The sequence below is a fragment of the Onychomys torridus genome, chromosome 18 (genome assembly GCF_903995425.1).
Source record: "Onychomys torridus chromosome 18, mOncTor1.1, whole genome shotgun sequence".
Lineage (NCBI taxonomy): Eukaryota > Metazoa > Chordata > Mammalia > Rodentia > Cricetidae > Onychomys > Onychomys torridus.
This window is the reverse complement of record NC_050460.1, coordinates 41,461,439-41,478,564: the sequence shown is the minus strand read 5'-3', so window position 1 is coordinate 41,478,564 and position 17,126 is coordinate 41,461,439. Positions and strand designations below refer to the sequence as shown.

General features: G+C 44.4%; 2 protein-coding genes across 4 annotated transcripts in view; one reads left to right on the top strand and one right to left on the bottom strand.

Moving 5' to 3' along the window:
* Positions 1 to 3,548: 3,548 nt before the first annotated feature.
* Positions 3,549 to 7,545, bottom strand: Sowahc (sosondowah ankyrin repeat domain family member C). The gene has a single exon (XM_036167294.1). It carries the CDS (start codon positions 7,102 to 7,104, stop codon positions 5,545 to 5,547), a length of 1,560 nt encoding a protein of 519 aa, XP_036023187.1. The 5' UTR covers positions 7,105 to 7,545; the 3' UTR covers positions 3,549 to 5,544.
* Positions 7,372 to 17,126, top strand: part of Septin10 (septin 10) — a 59,671-nt gene continuing 49,916 nt past the window's right edge. The window contains exon 1 of one of the 3 annotated variants that reach the window (XM_036167295.1): positions 7,372 to 7,758. In XM_036167295.1, coding sequence (XP_036023188.1) covers positions 7,729 to 7,758 — 30 coding nt within the window. In that variant the 5' untranslated portion in view covers positions 7,372 to 7,728. Of the gene's footprint in view, positions 7,759 to 15,458; positions 15,523 to 17,126 lie in introns of those variants that run through there. The other 2 variants (XM_036167296.1, XM_036167297.1) reach the window with 2 other exon arrangements.

The following is a 17,126-nucleotide window of genomic DNA, read 5'->3' as shown; positions in this document are numbered from 1 at the left end:
AGAAAATAAAAAAGTCAAGAAAAGCATGCTTTAAATGATTAATTTTGCCAGGCGGTGTTGGTACACACCTTTAATCCCAGCACTCGGGGCAGAGGGAGGTGATCTCTGGAGTTCGTGGCCAGCCTGGGCTACAAAGTGAGGTCCAGGATAGCCAGGACTGTTGTTACACAGAGAAACCATGTCTCGAAAAACCAAAACCAAACAATCAGACAAATAAAATGATTGTTACTTTTCAGGGCTCTGGCTTGTTCTTTTCTTTTCTTTTCTTTTTTTAAGATTTGCTTATTTTTATGTGTGTGAGTATTTACTTGCATGTATGTATGTGTGACTGGTACCCACAGAGGTCAGAGGAGGGCACTGGATCTTCTGGCACTCAACATACAGGTGGTTGTGAGTCACCATGTGGGTGCCGGGAATTGAAGCTGGGTCCCCCGGAAGAGCAGCAAGTGCTCTTAACTGCTGAGCCATCTCTCTAGTCCCTGGCTTGTTATCTTCGAAGATGTGAGTGTTGTGTCTTGAGGTAACCCATTGCCATGTTTAAAATGACTATTAGAAATTTTACTATGAGAAGCAATGTAATCAAAGACACATACGGATATGTATGTTTGTATGTATATATGAAATATATGTACGTATTGTGAAAAAATAAACAAAAAATGCCCTCTTCCCCAAAGTTCTCTATGATACACTAAGCTTCATTTTCCTATCCCATTTTTGGGGGGTGGGTTCCCACATCATCAGTAGCTATTTCCACACTCAACTGTACTTAAGAGTAATAAAAAAGGCTAACTAGCCTATTGTGCCAAGAGTATGCAACTGAGTCATCCTATAAGGCACATTTTTTTTTTTTTTTTTAATAATTGAACTTAGTCGTTGAATCTTTTAAATTGCTCACATAGAAAAATCCTAATAAAGCTGTTTTTACCTCCAGGGTTGGAATAAATGACTGTTCTTTTGGTTGGGCAGCAGATGAGGTGGTTGGCTGGCATTTAAGAGCTGTATTGCATGAAAAAATACTTCTTCTCTTAGCATGTCTGTTATTGAATAACCATGCGGTTAATGCTGTGAAGTGGTAAATGCTTCCATTTAAAGAGCTACTTACACAGCATGAAGCACAACTTACTTTACGTGAAAGGCACTAAGCTAGTGTGAGGTCCTTGCCACGCATTCCTCAACACTACATTAACGTGGAAAAGTAGGAAACTGATAAACAGAAGAGGAAAGCCCCTGCTTGAGATGGAAATGACATTTAGACAGATGATCCAGGGAAAAGTGTATGGCAGCATGAAAGATGAAACGGCGTAGAAACAATCCCACCACTGTATCTTGAAAAACAAGTTCATGTGGAATCTTCATCCAACCCACCAACATCAGGTATCTTATAACGATTTGTCACCAAGGACTGCTTTGTGGTTGTTTCCATTCCTTTTAAAAAGTGTATGTGCACATGTGTGTGTATGGGTACACTGAGAGGCCAGTACAGGGCGGTGGATCCCCTGGTAGCTGGAGTTATAGACAGCTGTGAGCTGCCAGATGTGTTGGGAACTGAACTTAAGGAGTCCTCTGGAAGAGCAGCAAGCACTCTTCACTGCTACACCATCTCTTGGTCCAAAGCCCCTTCTTATTTTTTTTAATGAACACATAAACTAACAGGTGCCATTATGACATTTTTGCAAGTGTTAATGTACACTTGGCTTATATTCACCCATGACCCTCTCTTGTTCCCTCTCCCTTCCTTAGTTCCCTTTCTTCTAATAATTTCCCTTCTGCTTCCATGGGCATGTGTATATATATATTAGAAATATATATACACACATATATGCACATAACTGTATATATATACATAATTTAGATTCTGCATAAGTGAAAACATGAAACACTTCTCAAGAAGTATATCTTATTTAGATTAACATGATCTCTGGTTTTATACATTTCCTACAATTGGCATAATTTAAAAGAACCCTGGTTTCCAGCAAATTACTAAAGTATTTAATTTTGAGATTCACCTCATGATCTTTAACATTAATTCACTTGACAGGATCTAGACCCACCCAGGACACAAGCAGTGCGGCATGCCTGTGAGGGATTACCTTGATTAGGATAGCCTCTATCTATGCCTGCACATGCACTGTGCTGATGGAGCCATTTCTGAGCCTCTAGGTTTCTTCTTTTTTTAAGGAAGAGGTAGAGGTCCTGTTCTTTGTTCAAAGAGACTCATTCATCACTGCTGCCAAACTATAGCAGTTTTTCAAAAAAAAAAAAAAAAAAAAAAGTGACAATTTCATGTACAGGAAAGACAAAGTTTCAGCAAGGAAGACACTCGAGGCCCTGAACCTTCATTTTCTACTTATAATTAAGGACACTGTAGCCCATATCCTCAGCGAGTAGGAAAAGAATGAAAAAATTGAAACTTTGAAAAGCATTTTGCAAACCATAAAACAATGCACATGTAAAGTAGCTAAATGACTACAGAAACGTAAGACAATTCGATTTCTACCATGAACATTTTATTTTGACAAAATTTACCGATTCTTAAATTCACAAACTTTGACTTACTTAAAAAGCAAGAGACAAACATAATATTCCAATATTTCAGGTGTGAATAAACCAGTACCACAGTAGCTGCATTTTACATGCCATAAAGGCAAACTGACATTCATAGTTACAACGTACGTACCTGGAGAACACGTGAACAAACTCGTATTTAAACTACAGTCTCTTGTTAACTGATGCCTGCATTTCATGTATTGCCACTATTGGGAGCTACAACCTCATGATTATCAAATTATACAAATCATTTCTTCTACTCTTGATTTGGAAATTGAAAAATAAGAGGAATGGAGTTAAGTAGCTTGAAATGTTACACTTACTGTACAAAGTGCATTATGACAAGGAATGCTAGAACTTCCTCTTTTTTGTTTTTAAAATTTGAATTTATTAATTTTGCATTTGTGTGTATATGCATGTGAGTATGGGAATGCATATGCCACAGCACACATATGGAGGTCACAGGACAACTCTCAGGAGTTAGCTCTCCCCTTCCACTGTGGGTTCTAGGGTCAAACTCAGTTCTTCAGGCTTCTAAGACAATCACTTTTATCTGCCTAGCTGTCTGGTCAGCCCAGGAATGACTCAATTTAAATGTTTCATCAGAGTTTTAAACCTTTAGTGTAAAGAGAAAGTTAAATGATGTATTTACTCGGTATCTACAAATCTAGAAAATTATAGATTTTAGTCAATTAATTACTAACATAAGGGTTAAAAATGACTGTTTACTAGAACCTTTATGTGGTTCTGAAACATCTACTTGTATAGTTGCCTTATCTTAAATGGAATTTAAGTCCTTGATGGGAATTGTAAGCTTATTCTGCACTAGATATAGTTAATGTCTATACATGGAACACATGATTGTTTTTTACACTGGCTTTTCACTCATATACAGAAAAAGTGCTTATCAATGTACACAATCTACTTCTTAAATCCTAAAAGAAAGATAAAGGCACATAAGTGGATAACAACTTATGTGTATGTGTGTGTGTGTGTGTGTGTGTGTGTGTGTGTGTGTGTGTGTGTGTGTGTGCGCGTGTGTGTAGTGCAGGCACGAGAATGTTTGGGAGCACCCGTGTGTGCTTATTCTGAGGCCTGAGTAGAATGTCAGGTGATTTCCTCTATGCCTTCCTTCTAGCCTTGAGACAGTCTCTCCCTGAACTAGAAGTCACAGTTTCAAATAGACTGGCTGGCCCCTGGGCTCTGGAGATCTGCCTGTTTCACCTCCCAATGCTGGGTGACAGGCATCCTCAACGATGCTTAGCCTTTTATATGGGTGCTGGGGATTCAAACACAGGTCCTCGTGCTTACAGAACAAGTGCTCATACCCACCAAGTCATCATCCCCTTAGTCACAGCTAATGTATTTCATATATTTAAACAATTTTAACTGCTATCTTGAGAGAGATGTGACAAATCTGTAGAAACTTCTATCACTTGGGAAAGTTAACAAAATGTTGTAGTTCTGTACAACAGAGTCTCCTCAATCCGTGGGCCTTGGCTGTTCAATCCCACCTCTATCTTGTAGGCTCTAACAACTTAGGTTTCAGCAATCAGACCAAAAAGACAAAGAGAGGATTTGGTCAAATCAGATCAGTCTCCTACAGAAGTTTCTAATCCTGTTACAAGATTTAACACGTTTGTGAGTTAAATTTTAAAGTGATTATACAGCCATTCACTCTAACACAAATGAATGGAATGTAATTAAGGATCACAGTTATAAAAGTCTTTAATTTGAAGGAACAGTATTTTTCCATTTATATATAAGGAAATGCAATAGCTAGCAGCATTGAAATACAGAAATGGTTCCACTTCTCTTTCCTTTTATAAAGTATAATAAATCTGCCCATTTTAAATGGGCAAACCATCTAGCTTTTCAGTAACTACACCACAGACAGCTCTTTGAGTAGATATGAAGAAATGTAAGAAAAGTGAAAGATTTTGAACATTTGTAAAATGTTGCTATGAAGCATACAGACTGTGGATGTATTAATAAAATTAAGTATCTCTTATATGAGAACCATATTACGTTGATTTAATATTACGTTGATTTAATAACTACTTCACAGAAGCATAGGCTTATTAATACTTATACTGATTTCTGCTATTTTCTAAACAAGAAAAGATTTGTTAAGTAACATGTAAATCAGTCTAAGTACCGTAAGTTTCATCAGAAAGAATCACCAGAGTACAAACCCAGAAAGGTGGGAATTTCAGAGTAGCAAAACAAGGTAGTGATCAACAAGACACACATTAGAAACAGTACCATAGGCTGCTAAGTGTTCTATTTAAATAACAATCTGTGGTTAATAATGGACCGTACACTGCATAGTGCTATACAGGCACAAACCAGAGTACAGTAACTCAAATGCAAATGCTGCTTATTTCTTTAGCTCAGTGATTAAAACTGAAATTGCTTTTGAAAAATGGGAACTGCTGCTTACAATATAAGTAAGATACCAACAGGATTCCCACATAATCCTCATTTGTAGTTTCATATTTCAACTCTGACCTGGACCTTCTTTAGCACCTTAAGGGGCAAGTGCAAGTAAAGAATCAGGGCAGCCTGGGGTTTTTCACTTACAAACATTATTACCAGGTTCAGTTTACATTCGCATATAGTTTGCATTTTCTAACGTCCTAAGTGTGACTTGGAAAAACAGACTTGAAAGGGTGACAGTCCTCACTGTGCATGGTATCTAGGAATGGTTAAAGCAAAGCAGCTCTTAGTCATCAATCAATTCCAGTTCTCACACGTTCCCCGTGACAAGGGTGGGGTGGGGGAAGAGGTACAAATCAATGTATTATGAATCATTTCAGACATTCTCTTGCCCCAGAATGGCTATCCTGAAAGTATTACTACGGATCCACCCCAAGCCTACAAGCTAAAATTCGTAATTTTATCCTGTCTTTTCCGGTTCCACTTTCTTATCCACTGCCAGTATTATTCTACCTCGAAGACAACTAAACCTTAGCATTTCTAGCACGGATTATTTTTTTACCCAAATACATTGGACTTCGGTCTCAGTTTGAAGGAAGATGAGTAGCCTTTAAGAGACCTTTCCTCTTCTTCCTCTTCCCCTTCCTCCAGGGGCTGTTCGGTATCCTTGAATGAGGGCGTGGTGTGAATGATCTGGGTTCGGAATCGGATTTTGTTGAGTCGTGGTTTTATCCGTCCACTGGAGCTGCCCAAGGCTTTGCGACCTGAATCTTTTGCTTTGCTTCCTGGCCACCCTTCAGCGACGTGATGGTGATGGTGATGCTCGGTTCCATCTTCCATGCCCTGCGAGAGTTTGTAAGTGATGAGGTGTGACGGGAGCACCTTCGAAAGTCTCCAGCGCCCGCTCCCGCGGCCGGTGGTACTGTCCCCGTCATCTTCGTCCATGGCTCCCACCAGGTTCTTGATCTCCTCTGCGATGCTCTCACTCAGGTACTGGGAGGCCTTTCTCCCGCTGTAGTCCCTGATGTCCACATCGGCGTCGTAGGCCCCCACTAGTAACTTCACCACCTCTACATGCCCATGCATGGCCGCCAAATGCAGGGCGGTGTAGCCTCCGCTCGACCTGGCATTGATGTTCACCGGCAGCTGGTGTTTGCTGGCGAAGTTGACCAACATAGCCAGGACCTCCTGCCTGCCGTGCTTGGCGGCCCAGTGGAGGCAGGTGAAGCCGGTGATGAAGTCTCGCTTCGATAGCAGGCCAGGCTCACAAGTGAGCAGCCCTTCCAGGCTGTCCCACTTGCCCTCGGAAGCTGAGAGCATCCAGGCGTGCTCCAGGGGATCCAGCGTAACCGCGCCCCCACCGCTGCTCTCCTCTTCGGCGGAGGACGAAGCCAAGGACGCGCTATCCGAGTCGCCCCCTCCTCGGCCGCGACCCCCTCCGGAGATGCTCCCAGAGCTACCGTCCCCAGGGCCCACGCTCCTCTTGAGTTGAGGGGAGCTGCCCATCACCAGGTCCCGAAAGTTCTGACGAGCCGATCTCGGCGTATTGGGCCCACCAGGGGAGCTGGCCCCTTCAACCTCCTCACCGCCCTGTGCTGGGAGTTTCAGGTTCTCGCTGGGGCCGGGGACTGAAGCCCAGGACTCGGCCTGGCCCTCCTGCGGCGAGTTCTTACCCTGGGCCCCACTTGGAGCAGGGGTCAGAGGCTCCTGGTCGTCGCTCACTTCGCCACCCAGCCCGAGAGACAACGGTGGATCTGCCCGGTCCTGGAGCTGGCTGCCCTGGCAGGGCTCGGCTGGAAGGTCCGGGACTTGAGGCTCCTCAGTCACCTCGATACGCGGTGGGTCCCGGGGCAGCGAGGCCTCCAGCGGAGGGGACCCCGCCGTCCAGAACCTCTTCTTGAGATGCACATACTTGGTGCCATCCGCCGGGTCGGTGCGCACGGTGGCCACCGCGTTGACCAGTTCTTTGAAGTGTTCGCGGGCGCGGGTGCGCTGCTCGCGCTGGCCGCCCAGGGCGTCCCTGAAGTGTTGCACCAATTCCGAGTGCCGGGCCCGGCCCCCGCGCTCGGCGAGAAAGCGCAGGATCGTCTCGGAGCTCGGCTCTAGCGGCCCCTCCATCCCGCAGCTCGGCTCCTCTGCCCCCGGGACGGCTCAGCCCGACACCATAGCCGCGCGCCCGGAGCACCTGGCGAGCCACAGGACGCACGCGATGCCAGTTTCATAGACTCTGACTCCCGCGAGCGCAGACACCGCCTCGCTGGGGCAGTGTCCCTGTCGACACGCCCCACCACGCCCACTTCCGTTGGGACCTCAATCTCTGCGGCAGTCTGCGGCCCGAGGCCACGCCCACTTCCGGGCTCCGCGCGGGCCTGCAATCACTGTTTCCGCCTGAGCGGGGCGTTGCGGTGCTTAACGTTTTCTTTACGTCCCATGCTTCTTGGTCACCTCCCACGTCCCTGCTCCCTAGCTTTTCGTCTAAAACGTCCCGGGGAGCACAGCCGGGAGAGGCTCGCCCGGAGCGCGGGGAAACTCCGCGCCGTCCCTGGCACGTTCCCGCAGCCACCGGCCCTGGCCCCGCCCCAGCCTCTCGGCAGAGGCCGCCCCGCCCATTAACGGCTGCGGCCCGCCCGGCCCGCCCCGTGCCCCCGCTTGTTACGCCCAGCGGGTCTCTCTCCGCAGCCGCCCGGGACGTGCGTTTGGGTCCGGCCTGAGACCACCGTTCCGCGACATCTCACCGGGGCTATGGCCTCTTTGGACGAGGTGCGGCAGCTGGTGAGCCCGCGCCCTTGTGTGTTCCCCGCTCCCGGCGGAACTCTCTGAGTCCCCCGCCCCGCCCCGCCCTGCTCTGCCCTGCCCGGTCGCCTCTGGGCCAGCGGGATTGTGACCGTGCGGTTTCGGGACTCCCGCGTGGCGTGGAGAATGGGCTTCCTGCTGCCCCAGGGCGAGGGCTGAAGAGCTCTGCTGAGCGACTGGATGTTGGGGGAACTTAGCTCGGCCAGGCTTCCCGCTCCTGGCCGACGTGAGGGGTATACATTAAATCCAGGTGTTTATCACTTTGTAACGGTTTTTTTTTGTTTTTGTTTTTGTTTTTTTTTTTTTGAGCAGGCCTTGTAATCCGCCTAGTTTTGGGCAGTTGTGTACACGTACATGGCTGCTAACCGGGAAGTCGGCTTCCCTAGCTTTTCCAAAACTTGCAGTTTTACGGTATTTGTTTGGCGGTTCTGTTTTGCTTTTTCCCTTTCCTTGTAATTAAAAGAACGCATGACGGATCCTATGTTTTGTGCGTTTCCAATAACTTTTGCATAACTTATCTTACTTGATGCTGGATAGTGAGTCGTGGTTTTCCGGATGGTCATCCTGTTTTCATAATACCAATCTCTTGTAATCTTACCTTTGTTCCCATCGTTTTAGGGACTGTTCATGGAGTCTCCCAGATGCTGCATGGGGTAGAATGGCTTCTCTATTTCTACTTCCCTAACAGCTGCATCCAGTTGCTACTTTAAGAAAACTCCACGTTTGCCCTTATCCAATATTAGTGAAAATAATCATCTTAATTAACTATTAAATGTTTTGCCATTGGTGGTATTTTCGCAGGATTCTTAATCACAAGCAATATTACTTCAATAAACATTCCCCAAATAACTTCTACTTACCTGAAACTAGTGGCTCTTATTATTTCTCTGTGCTTTATTTTAGTTGTAGAACTTCAATAGCCTAAAATAAAAATAATACAAAATAGGTAAATGCTACAATTTCCATGTGAAGTTGATTCTTTAGCTATGGCCATCCAGTAAAAGCACCCTTGCATGAAAAGTATCACCCTTTAGTGATTTACCAGTGCCATCTAATTCTTCAGCATGATGAAACCTTGATGTCTTGTTAGATGTCTGCTCATTAACACAAGGTCTTTTTTTCTGGAAACATTATACATTGGACACACTACTGCATTCTCATCTATCACCATATTTGCCATGATGTCTACTGGGGGTGAATTATTTGGTGTCTACACGAAAATGGAGCTTTACCATATTGTAAGTCTGTTTATTCTTCATGTAGGAAGAGGTTTATATTATGGCTCATATACTTTCATAGAAAGCTGAAAACATAGGAATTATTATTTGCAATTAGTAGAAATAGCATTTGTAGGTGAACTTCTGCTGTGAGGATGCATGTTCTCTTGAGGAGCAACGGTCATAGTGTTACTGGCTGTTTTTTACATTGGTTTTCATTTAGTTGATTGAATCTGGGAAGTGTAAGTATGGTGGGCTCTCCAGCCTCTCCAGTGTCGTAAGGCTAAGGGCTCACCGAAGATGAGGTAGGAGAAAGGAAGGTATCTCCTCCGACTTCTGTACTTCCTCCTCTTAATTATCAGGTCAGGTTTTAGCTTCAGCAGAACATAGGCTGAAACTGAAATGCAGATTGGGAGACTATTCCCTATTTCTCTGTTTTGGGGGCAGAAGGACCAATAGAGGGTCAAGGGAGGCTGAAAAGGGGGGCTAGTAAATAGCATCAACGAATATTGTGCACAAGTTCGAAATGTCATATTGAAAACCATTATTTTATACAAATTATATATGCTAATGATAAGGAACCCAGATTAAGTTTATGGTGATACATACCAATAAGCACTTGGGGTGGGATGGGGCCATGGAGTGTGTGTGAGGATGAGGCAGGAGGATCATAAATTCAAGGTTAGCCTACCTACATAGTGACTTCAAGACTGGCCTGGATTAGGTAGAGAGACATTATCTCAAGAAACAAAAGCCGGGTGGTGATGGTGCACTCTTTTAATCCCAGCACTTGGGAGAAAGAGGTAGGAGGATCTCAGTGAGTTTGAGGCTAGCCTGGTCTACAAATTGAATTCCAGGGCAGCCAGAACTGCTACACAGAGGAACCTGGCTTGAAAAACAAAACAAAACAACAACAACAACAAAAAACAAAAGAAAAAAAAAACAAGAACTAGGATTCCCAGTTTATTTTACCCGTTGTGTTGGCCATATTTATGGAGACTATGAGAAAACCTTCTTCTAGTTAGTTATATATAGAAAGTGGTGATACATTGTGAAATAAGTGTAGAATCTATTCATCGATACTTAAATATTTTGTGAGTTCCCTACAATTGTTTCTTCATAGACAGATGAACATGTGCAGTGATATGTTTGTGTGATTGCATGTATATTAGCAAGAATTGCTTGAATAATTTTGAAAATTCAAATAGAAAGATGTTTTATTGAGGGATAGTGTTACTAAGGTAGTACTGAATGTATAGATGAGAAACATTCCTCACAGGTGGCTTATTTAGTTTAAGCCGTCAACTTGTAGTTCAGAGTCATCTGTGCAGTCTCAATGGGTAGACTGCCTAGATCAGATTGGTCTGTGGCCATGTCTGTGAGGATTGTCTTGATTGTTCGATGATGCGAGAAGACCCAACCCACTGTTGGCAGTGCCATCCCTGGCTGGAGGTTCTGAGATGTGTAAGAAATCCAGCGAGAGAAAACAAAAAGATGGATCTGGTTTTCTAAAATTCAGTTTGCTAGTCTATGTCTTTTGTTGGGGAAGGAGACCACTACTCTTTATAGTTCCTATTGAAAGGTGTGTATTGGTTGCTATCATTTTGTTTACTTTTGTACTGTTTTTCTGAATCTCTTGATTTGTTGGTGTGGTATTTTATTTTTCCCTGTGACCTTTTAGATATGTTCTCTGCAGTATTCTTCCCGTTATCCTCCTTTTATTTGACTGATTGGTCATAAATTCCATTAGTTTGTTGTAATCCTGTAAATTTTTAATCTTTTCTTCAATTAGGATAGGCAGTTTACTGAGTATAAAACTATGGACTTACAATTTTTTGTCTTTCAGAATTCAGGATATAAATATAAGCCACTTAAAATTTGTGTATCAAATCACCCACTGTTAGGCTTGGTTTACATGGTTGCTGTAATTAAGCATGCTGACCAAAAGGAACTTGGGGGAGGAATGGATTTAGTTGGCTTACACTTGCAAGTCACAGTGCATCATTGAAGCAAGTCAGGGTGGGAACCTGTAGGAACACTGTTTGCTGGCTCACATTTAGATTTGCTCATTGGTTCATGCTCAGCTAGTTTTCTTATACAGGCCAGAACCACCTACCTAGGGCAAGGTACTACCCACAGTGGGCTGGGCCCCCCACATTAGTCATCAATCAAGACAATACTTTTTTTAATTAAAATTTTTTTTCATTTTACATATCAACCACAGTTCTCTCCCCATTCCTGTTCACTCCCCACATCGCCCCCCCCCCCCCCCATCCACTTCTCAGAGAGGGTAAGGCCTCCCTCCCCTGGAGAGTCAACAAAGTCTGGCATTTCAAGTTGAGGCAGGACCAAGCCCCTCCCCCCTGCATCGAGGTTGAGCAAGGTGTTCCTCCATAGGGAATAGGCTCCACAAAGCCAGTTCACACACTAGGGATAAATCCTGGTCCCGATGCCGGGGGCCCCACAAACTGCCCAAGCCACACAACTGTCACCCACATTCAGAGGGCTTAGTTCAGTCCAGTGCAGGTTCCCCAGCTGTCAGTCCAGGGTCTGTGAGCTCCCACTAGCTTGGGTCAGCTGTCTCTGTGGGTTCCCCCGTCATGATCTTGAGCCCCATTGTTCATGTAATCCCTCTTCCCTCTCTTCAACTGTACTGGAGGAGCTCAGCCCAGTGCTTGGCTGTGAATCTCTGAATCTACTTCCATCAGTTACTGGATGAAGGTTTGATCATGACAGTTAGGGTAGTCAGCAATCGAATTCCAGGAGATGGCCAGTTCAGGCACCCTCTCCACTATTGCTTGGAGTCTTAGCTGGGGTCATCCTTGTGGATTCTTGGGAATTTCCCTGGCACCAGTTTTCTCCCTAACCCCATAATGGCTTCTTCTATCAAAATACCTCTTTCCTTGCTCTCCTTCTGTCCCTTCCCAGTCGGCCATCCAGTTCCTTCATGTTCTCATCCCCCCTCCCCCCAGTTTCCCAGGAGATCTTATCTCTTTCTCCTTCCTAGGGCGATCCATGAACGTCCCTCTTAGGGGCCTCTCAAGACAATATTTAATCAGTCACAGACATGGGACTCCCTCAGATGACACTAGTCGACAGCTGAAGTTAACTAAGAAAAACACTCTTTATTCTATTTTTGCGCTTTTAACTGTAATGTGCACGGAGAGTTTCTTTTCTGGTCTTTTCCATTTGGCATTCTGGTAGACCTCTTATATATCTGGATGAATACTGATGGCTCTGGAATGGGAAATTATCTTGTAAATGCTTTATTTGGGAATTCTTCTATCTCCATAATTCATAGGTTTGGTCTTTTCATGGTGGCCCAAAGCTCTCTTGTTCCTTTTCCCCGTTGACTTGCTGAATGATCCAGTTCCTTTCCATTGTCTTCAAGCTCTGATACTCTTTATCCGCATTGCCTGCACTGCTGATGAAGTCTGCCACTGGGCTTTTCATTTGTCTTATTGCATTGTTTTTTCTTTTTCTTTTCAGCATCATTTCTGTTTGGCTTTTCCTCATCAGTTTTCTCTTTATTGAGTCTGTTTTCATGTCTTGAATTAATTTCCTCATTTTATTGTTTTTATTTTCTTGGGGTGCACTCATGTCTGAGGTTTTTTTTTTAAGATTGATTTATTTATTATCTATACAATATTCCTCCTGCATATTGCCTGCAGGCCAGAAGAGGGCACCAGATCTCATTATAGATGGTTGTGAGCCACCATGTGGTTGCTGGGAATTGAACTCAGGACCTCTGGAAGAGCAGCCACTGCTCTTAACCTCTGAGCCACCTCACCAGCCCCATGTCTGAGTTTTTGAACATTTCCTTCCTTCCTTCCTTCCTCTTTCCCTTCCTTTCTTCCTCCCTCTCTCCCTCCATCCATCCCTCCCTCCCTTCCTTCCTTTCTTCCTTCCTTCTTCTTTTCTTGACTTCCCCTTTTGTAGTTTAGATTATCCCCTCCCCCACTTTTTTCTTCTGCTGTGGCATTGGCACTCAGAGCTATGGGCGCTGTCCCTGGTTTTCCTGAGAGTTAGCAGTAATAGTCACTCTCCAGTGTCAGCATACCCTTGGCTGTGCTCTGCTTCTGTTGCTGCATGCTGTGGCTTTCCATGTCTGGGTGCCCTACTCTAGGTCAGCTCTAACTTGCTTCCCACTTCCACCACCTTCTCTGCATGTTCCGAGTCCCTGCTTGCTGGGGTACCCTACCCTGGGCACATCCTGTCTGCTTCTTACTTCTTACATGCATTGTAGGTCCTCACATACCTGGATGTCCTTCCTTGAGGCAGCTACAGCCTTCTCCTTTCTTCTGAAACCTCTGCCACTGTATTTTTGCTGATCCTCCTTACCTGGGTGTCCTACTCTGGGTCAGGCCCTGCTCATTTTCTACCTTTGCTGCATTGTGTGGGTCCTTGTGTACCTGGGCCTCTACTTACTCTTTGTCAACTCCAGTCCCATTTCTACCACCTCTGCTGACTGAACTTTTGTTGTTGTTTGAAAATTTCCCAGAGGAGATGTAGGGGAGCTGTGTTTCAAAGCTTCCTGCCTTTGTTAGGCTCTAGAACATGAACGTGAGGCGTTAACCACTATACTCCTCATTGCTGTACTTTTCCCCTTTGTAGTTCCACTCACTCAAGCTGCTGAACTGGACACTAAGCTCTCGTTTGTAGTCATCCCTGCATCCCTGCCTCCCTCAGCGCTTCGTGAGTTAGCTCCCTAGAACTTTGCAGCAGTAGGCCTGTTGACATTCCGGCTGGTACAGGGTCTGTTTCAACTGCCCTTTCAGACGTTGTCTGTACAGTATTTGCCCTCCTCTCCTTCAGTATTCTTTCTGTTTTTGTGCTTCTGTAGCCACTCTTGCTAATGCGTGGTGCCTTGACGTTGTCATTGCCCAGAACTAATGATCTCAGTCTCAGGCACTTCGCTCCGACTGTACCTCCTACCTTGCTTGTTTACTTCCTCAACTACCCCAAATCCCTCACTTCTTGGATGTACTCTATTACTTCTCCTTGCTTTCTATTTCCCTTCAGTCCCACTCTGAGTCCATTATTATAGCCATTTATAACCCTTTTCTTGCACATCTGGGCTCCTCCTGCTTCATAATTCTTTCCTGGTAAAACTCCACACTTAAGAACACCTAACTGGGGCTAGAGAGATGGCTCAGAGGTTAAGAGCACTGGCTGGTCTTCCAGAGGACCTGAGTTCAAGTCCCAACAACCACATGGTGGCTCACAACCATCTATAGAGATGAGATCTGGTCCCCTCTTCTGGTGTGCAGGCATGTATGCAGGCAGAACACTGTGTACACAATAAACAAATAAATCAAATCATTAAAAAAAAAAAAAAAAAGAACACCAAACTGCCTCTAGGATCCACTGTTGTGCCAGATGGAGGAAAATCACACCAACAGAGTCACTAAAACTTTTTGACCTTAAATTATTTTTTGGTCACCTATGATAACTAATTTTTATTATCACATGATGGGATTATAATCATCACATGTTTATGAGGGTGTTTGCAGAAAGATTTAACTGAACAAGGAACATCCTGAATGTTTAGGGCACCATCCCATGGGCTGGGGGCCGTACTCAGTATAAAGGAGAAAGTAAGTATAAAGTAAGTGCCAGCGTTGATCTCTTTCTGCTTTATAACTGCACCTAACAGTGTGACCAGCTGCCTTAGACGTCCTGGCACCAGGACTTCCCTGTCATGACTGACACTGAAACTGTGAGCCTAAATAACCCGCCCTTAAGCTGCCTTTGCTAGGTATTTTATTTCAGCAAGGAGAAAAGTAAGCCATCCATCACCTTTCTGTTATACAGAACTACCTGTGACAAGAAAAAGTCTGCTTTGACTCATAGTTTTGGAGGAGGTTTTAGTCCATGACCAATTTTCCTCACACTGACGCTGTGATAGAACATTGACCTAAAGCAACTTGAGGAAAGGAGTGATTTCATTTTAACTTTCCAGTCCTTCATCCAGGGAAGCAAAGGCAGGTCAAGACAAGAACCTGGAGGCAGGAACTGAAGTGGAGACATCAAGTACTGTCTTCGTTCCCACGTCCTGCTCATCAGGCTTTCTTACATAACTCGGGACCACCTGCGCATGAGTGGCACCACTCACAGTGGGGCTGGACCCTCCTTTATCAATCAGTAATTAAGAAAGTGACTCCCAGATGTGCATGCGCACAGGCCAGTCTGTTGGAGGCAGTTCTTCAGTGGAGGTTCCCTCTTCCTTGGTGACTCTATCTAGTGTATGTTGACAAAAACTAACCAGTACAACACTGGCTAGTTCCCTTGCCCTCTTTTTCTTTCAGATCAAGATGTGACAGTTCTTTCTGTTAAGGGGCCAAAGAGCAACTGTTGTCAGGTTTGTGAGCCGTGCAGGTTGTCAGAAGCCACGTAACTGCCACTGCTGCTGGAAAGCGGGGTGTGGAAATGAGTAGGAGTGGCGCTGTCACACTGGGCTGCTCTCCTGTCCTCTCTTGAGCTGTCCCTGACTCTTGGAGTTGTTTCTGAATTCTTCAGTATGTAAGTAAGTTCCCCATGGCTCAGTGCTCTGATTCCCCCATTTCTTGCATGTGGTTTTCTTTCTGCTGATCATTATTTCAGTTGGGATTTTCTACAGATCTTATATACTGCTCTCTTTTCTCTGGTTGAGAACGTCATACATGAATGTACTGTGTATCATGTTTACCGCGCCAGCTTCCTGTTGCAAATCTATAGTGTCATTCCCCAACAGCCTCTTCTCAAATTAATGATCTTTATACTTATTGTACACACACACACATACAACCTGTAGAGTCCAATTAGTATTGCCCATATGTATATATATTTAAGACTGACCAAGGATTGTTTCTACTTGCTGTGTTTTGAACAGCTTCCAGACTAAACCTTTTAAAACAAAAGTGAATTTGTGTTTCTCTTATGCAAGAATCCTTTCAAAGCTATTCTTTCTTTCTTTCTTTTTTTTTTTTTTAGATTATAATCACATCATTTCTCCTCCCCCCCCCCCCCCCCAGACAGGGCTTCTCTGTGTAGTTTTGGTGTCTGCTGCTGACCTTGAACTCCCAGAGATCCACCTGGCTCTGCCTCCCGAGTGCTGAGTGCTGGAATCGTGCGCCACCACTGCCTGACCTCTCCTTTCTTTTTTCCCTTCTGAACCCTCACATATTCCCACCCACCGTGCTCTCTTTCAAGTCCATGGATTCTTTTTTTCTTTAATTGTTGTTATATGTGTGTGTATGTATATACATATACATCTTATATACATGAAATACACATAAAATATATACCCTGCTCAGCTGTCTAATGTTACTTGCATGTGTATGTTTTCAGGGCTGACCGTTTGGTATCAGGTAACAAATTGGTGATCTCGTCCCTGGGGAAGACCATTTCTCCTACTCAGCATTCCTAGTTGCCTGTAGTTTGTAGTGGTTTGTGTAAGGTTGAGGCCTCATGTTAAGATTCGCCTTCATGTTAGCAGGGTTATTGGTGTCATCCTTGTTCAGCTCATGTTCAAGCAGTCATGTTGGTGAGACTTGATGTGTGTAAATTTCTAGGAGACACAATCTCAAAGCAAACTCCCTGTTCCTCTGTCTCAATCTTTCTGCCCCCTTTCCCACAATGATCCCTGAGCCTTAAGTGTAGGAGTTTTGTAGTAGATTTCTCATTTGGGGCTGGGCTCCACAACTCTACATTTTGATTGGTTGTGATTTCCTGTCAGAGTCTTCATCTGTTGCAAAGGGAAGTTTCCTTGATGAGGGGTGAGGATTCCACTTATCTGTGTGTATAAGGAGACATATTTACAGAGTGTTGTTAGGGTTAATGTTGATTTAGTAAAGTGGTGATTGTAGGTTCTTTAAGATCCACCAAGATCCATGACCTCACTAGTCCTGGGTAGATGCTAGATTTCCAGTACCAGGAATGATTTCCTTCTTGTTGATCGGGTCTTAAATCCAATTAGAGAGCTGTTGATTACTGCCAACGCGTGCATGCCGCTACTGTACCCTTGGAGTTATCTCTTCATGCTGGGCATTGTCGTGGTTTTTAGCATCATAATTGGGTAGGACTTTGGGTTGCTTTTCTCTTTTGGAAACTTGCATAGTACCTCCTGGTACTATGAAAATTAGTTCTCAA